The sequence below is a fragment of the Limulus polyphemus genome, unplaced genomic scaffold, assembly GCF_000517525.1.
Source record: "Limulus polyphemus unplaced genomic scaffold, Limulus_polyphemus-2.1.2 Scaffold5724, whole genome shotgun sequence".
NCBI lineage: Eukaryota > Metazoa > Arthropoda > Merostomata > Xiphosura > Limulidae > Limulus > Limulus polyphemus.
Window position 1 is genome coordinate 8,705 of NW_013671334.1, and position 3,557 is coordinate 12,261.

At 32.8% G+C, this 3,557-nt stretch overlaps 1 protein-coding gene across 1 annotated transcript in view; it reads right to left on the reverse strand.

Moving 5' to 3' along the window:
* The window catches only part of LOC106472908 (thioredoxin reductase 2, mitochondrial-like), a gene marked incomplete at its 3' end in the record, with an annotated part of 13,978 nt that overhangs the window by 7,680 nt on the left and 2,741 nt on the right, over positions 1-3,557 (reverse strand). The window contains exons 2-3 of the mRNA XM_013933580.1: positions 2,411-2,473; positions 278-349 (exon numbers count right to left, since the gene is read on the reverse strand). Coding sequence (XP_013789034.1) covers positions 278-349; positions 2,411-2,473 — 135 coding nt within the window. The remainder of the gene's footprint in view (positions 1-277; positions 350-2,410; positions 2,474-3,557) is intronic.

The window sequence follows — 3,557 nt, forward strand, 5'->3', positions numbered from 1 at the left end:
TTATACTTATACACCATGTTCTGATATTAACAACACCTTATACATAAGTCACCGAAAATTTCACTTCTGCCTGTTGATTAAAAACAGTTTCATGAATTTTAAATACATTTTCATAATTAAATATATTTCAAAATTTTAGAAAATTCTGGTTTAGAATAATTTTGGAACCTTACGCTACCTTTAAACATCTATTATCAGAAAATATACCGCAGAGAATTATGTGCAGCATTAGGTATGTTAGTTTAGAACAAAATAAGTAGGATTTCTCTAAACATACCCTCTTTGGCACATGCCAGACCACCAGAACCTCCACCTATTACTATCAGATCATAATCAAGATGGGATGAAGCTGTAATATTGGGTTAAATAAAAAGAAAAATGAGTGGTTTTGTTTTGTAATAATTAGTTTTCTAAGTTTATGCAAAGTTTGAGAATTTAACAAATATTTTTTCTCACATTGTTTTGACAACATTACAATATTATGATAAACAAATACCAAATGTAGATTTTGGCATTCCTAAATTTGAATTTAATGAAATTTGACACCACAATCTTATGTTAACTCCCTCCTTATTTTTACAGTATTTTGTAAACTCCAATACAGCAAGAGCAAAAAACACATTCTAAGTTACTTATAAACAATAATTAACAACAATATTGTGCTGATAAAACATAATTTCTATTATTTTGATCTGCTGGCCGGCTGGCATTCGACTGCAGATATATCATGTGAAATAGTAAATTTTTTATTACAAACATATTACTTAAGAACAACTTCTATCTATCAAAATTCAAAGGTATTTAGTGACTGATTTTTTTAAAATGGGGAATATATTTTGAAGTGTGAAGAAACACTCTACACTATGCCATAAGTAGCTAACTGTTCCACCTAAACACATGCACATAACTCTGTCATGTACGTTAGTACCAAATATTAATGCTCACACATAAATATACTAAATCCTGTTTACGTACTATAAGGAAACAAGACATACAAACATACATAATACATTACCATAAGGTTGTCTGCATTGTTTTTAACAAACTACCTGATAATGTACCACTCATGGTAAGACTGTTCTGAATTTTTCCTATTTAAGAAAAAACTAAAAATGACATGATGACATTGCACAGAATGTATTATGAGATGTAACTCAGATGGTCAACAGATTCACTCTTACAGTTACTCATCAGTGCACGAGATATACTTTTTATGTATTAATATTGCTGCCTGGCCCACCTAATACACTTTTCTTTTTAATCCATGCAATTTTAGAAAGACTTTCTGTTCATTCTTATTGCCTTCCCACCTCCAAGGAGCTCCTAGCCAATCAGCAACACTCTTCCACGGAGTTTCTAGCCAATCAACAACACTCTTCCAAGGAGCTTCTAGCCAATCAACAACACTCTTCCAAGGAGTTTCTAGCCAATCAACAACACTCTTCCAAGGAGCTTCTAGCCAATCAACAACACTCTTCATACTGACCCTCCCACAACAATTGTTTTTTTGCCCCCCTCACTTCAGTGTTTCAGATTTTTCTGGAATAATCCAACAAAGAAATAACTAGTCAAACCACCATAGTATCCTCTTTTCAAGGAAGCTCTGCTGACTGACTGTTCCAGACTAAAGTAAATATATCTTCTCACCTTTGATTCATACAATTATTTAAAAATGAATAAAAACACCATGTTGGGTGATTAATGAACTTTCCATTGCCTTTTTCAAGAAAACATTTCATTGTGAAAATTGTAAAACATCTCTTGAATATCAATGACCTTTGAAGTTAAACCGGGTTGTACTTGGGCTATTGGAGTTTTTAAAACAGAAGATCTAGAGTAACTTTTCAACAAAAAATATTTTAATTAGCTTTTTAAAGTGCAAATCAAGACCACAAAGATGAGACATGCCACAACAGTTTAACCCTAGGCAAACCTTACAAAGATGAACCATCTTCTCACAGTTGACATTATTGGACTTTATATCCACAGCAGAATCCGTGTTTTAATATGTGGAAGTGGATAACATAACTGTGTTGGTCTGGTTAGTATAATGAGCTTAGTGAAGCAACATTTCTACATGTAACAAAGTAACTGTATACTAACTAACTAAGGAGATTCAATGTTGAAACCACACTGTTATGGTGCTGTTGTCAACTAGTCAGGGTTGGTGAAAAATAAGGAAATACTTTTAAGAGCATAGATTACAGGCATAGAAAAAATCTGCAGGTCCACCCTGGCTCAACTACATCAGTGATAGTTAGTTATAATGCAAGTCTGGATTATTTCAGTTTGAAATTAAAAGGTTGAATACGTTTGTTTTACTGCAATTCAACAGTGCAGAGTCTACTGTGCACCTAGAAATAGTTGGTACTGCTATATTTTCAAAATACGGAACACAGTGAAAACTCACCAAGAGCTCTAACACACAGTATAGAGTGGCAACAGTTATAATAGTCTACTATTAGTGTTAGTTCTAATTACAGAGGGAGTGACTGTGCACACTATTGCCTACATATCATCACTTTACTAACAGTAACTGAGTAAATAAATTGTCACTGCATAACTTGTTAAACCTTAGGTAATAATATTATTAACGAAAAATGAAGGCATTATTGATAGTGCTAGTATTAATAATACATTATAGTTTATACAGCGGGATATAGCGAGACCAAACGTGAAACAGTATACCTAGCGTCGTAGCTTTTGAAAACTTGCATATATTACTATGAAATGCACAGGGATACAGAAATATTCTTCTAAAAGAAAAGTTAACTGTTTGTATCAACGAACTCATAATTGCGTTACACAAACCGCAATTCAAAACAGTTTATTATGATTAACAAACTACTTCAATTAGATTAGCACATTGTAATGTGACGTGTAGTACCACCTATAATGGAAAATCTATAATAAAAAATTAAATATAGTTGAATATGGTATATTTTTAATGCTGTAATTTGTTTGTTAGCTATAATTGTACGTTGACCTAAAGTTTCTCGTATGTTCGAAAGTATATTAAAAATACGAGGGAGTTGTTTGAAGACAGAGAGTTGAACCAGTCAGTGTTTTTTCGTGAGATATTTGGAGCCGTGTTTGTTATTGCGCTTATCGAGTTAGTTTTATCAAGTACATTGATTTATTTTACGTTAGGTAACGTCATTGTAAAGGCCTACAATAATTTATGACAGTGTACAAGTGTTCAAGCTTGTAGAAACGAGAAAGGATGAAATAAACTAGTTTATTATAGTTTACATTGACTGGACTCTGACTGTGAGGTAACAAACGGCTCCAACTGTAGTCATTGCCCAAGGTTAATAAATTTCGTCAGTGGTGAGAAATAATTTTTTACTGGAATTTGACTAGATTTCTTTGTCAGAATGCAAGAACAATTTTAAAGTTAAATAAGTCAGTTTTTATACCCAATTCATTACAATTTGAATAGTTTCAAAACCTGGCATACTAATCAATAGACCAGGGGTCACCAAACTACGGCCCGCGAGGTCAGTTCATCCGGCCTGCTACTGCAATGTGCCACAAATGAGCTAAAATATAATTAT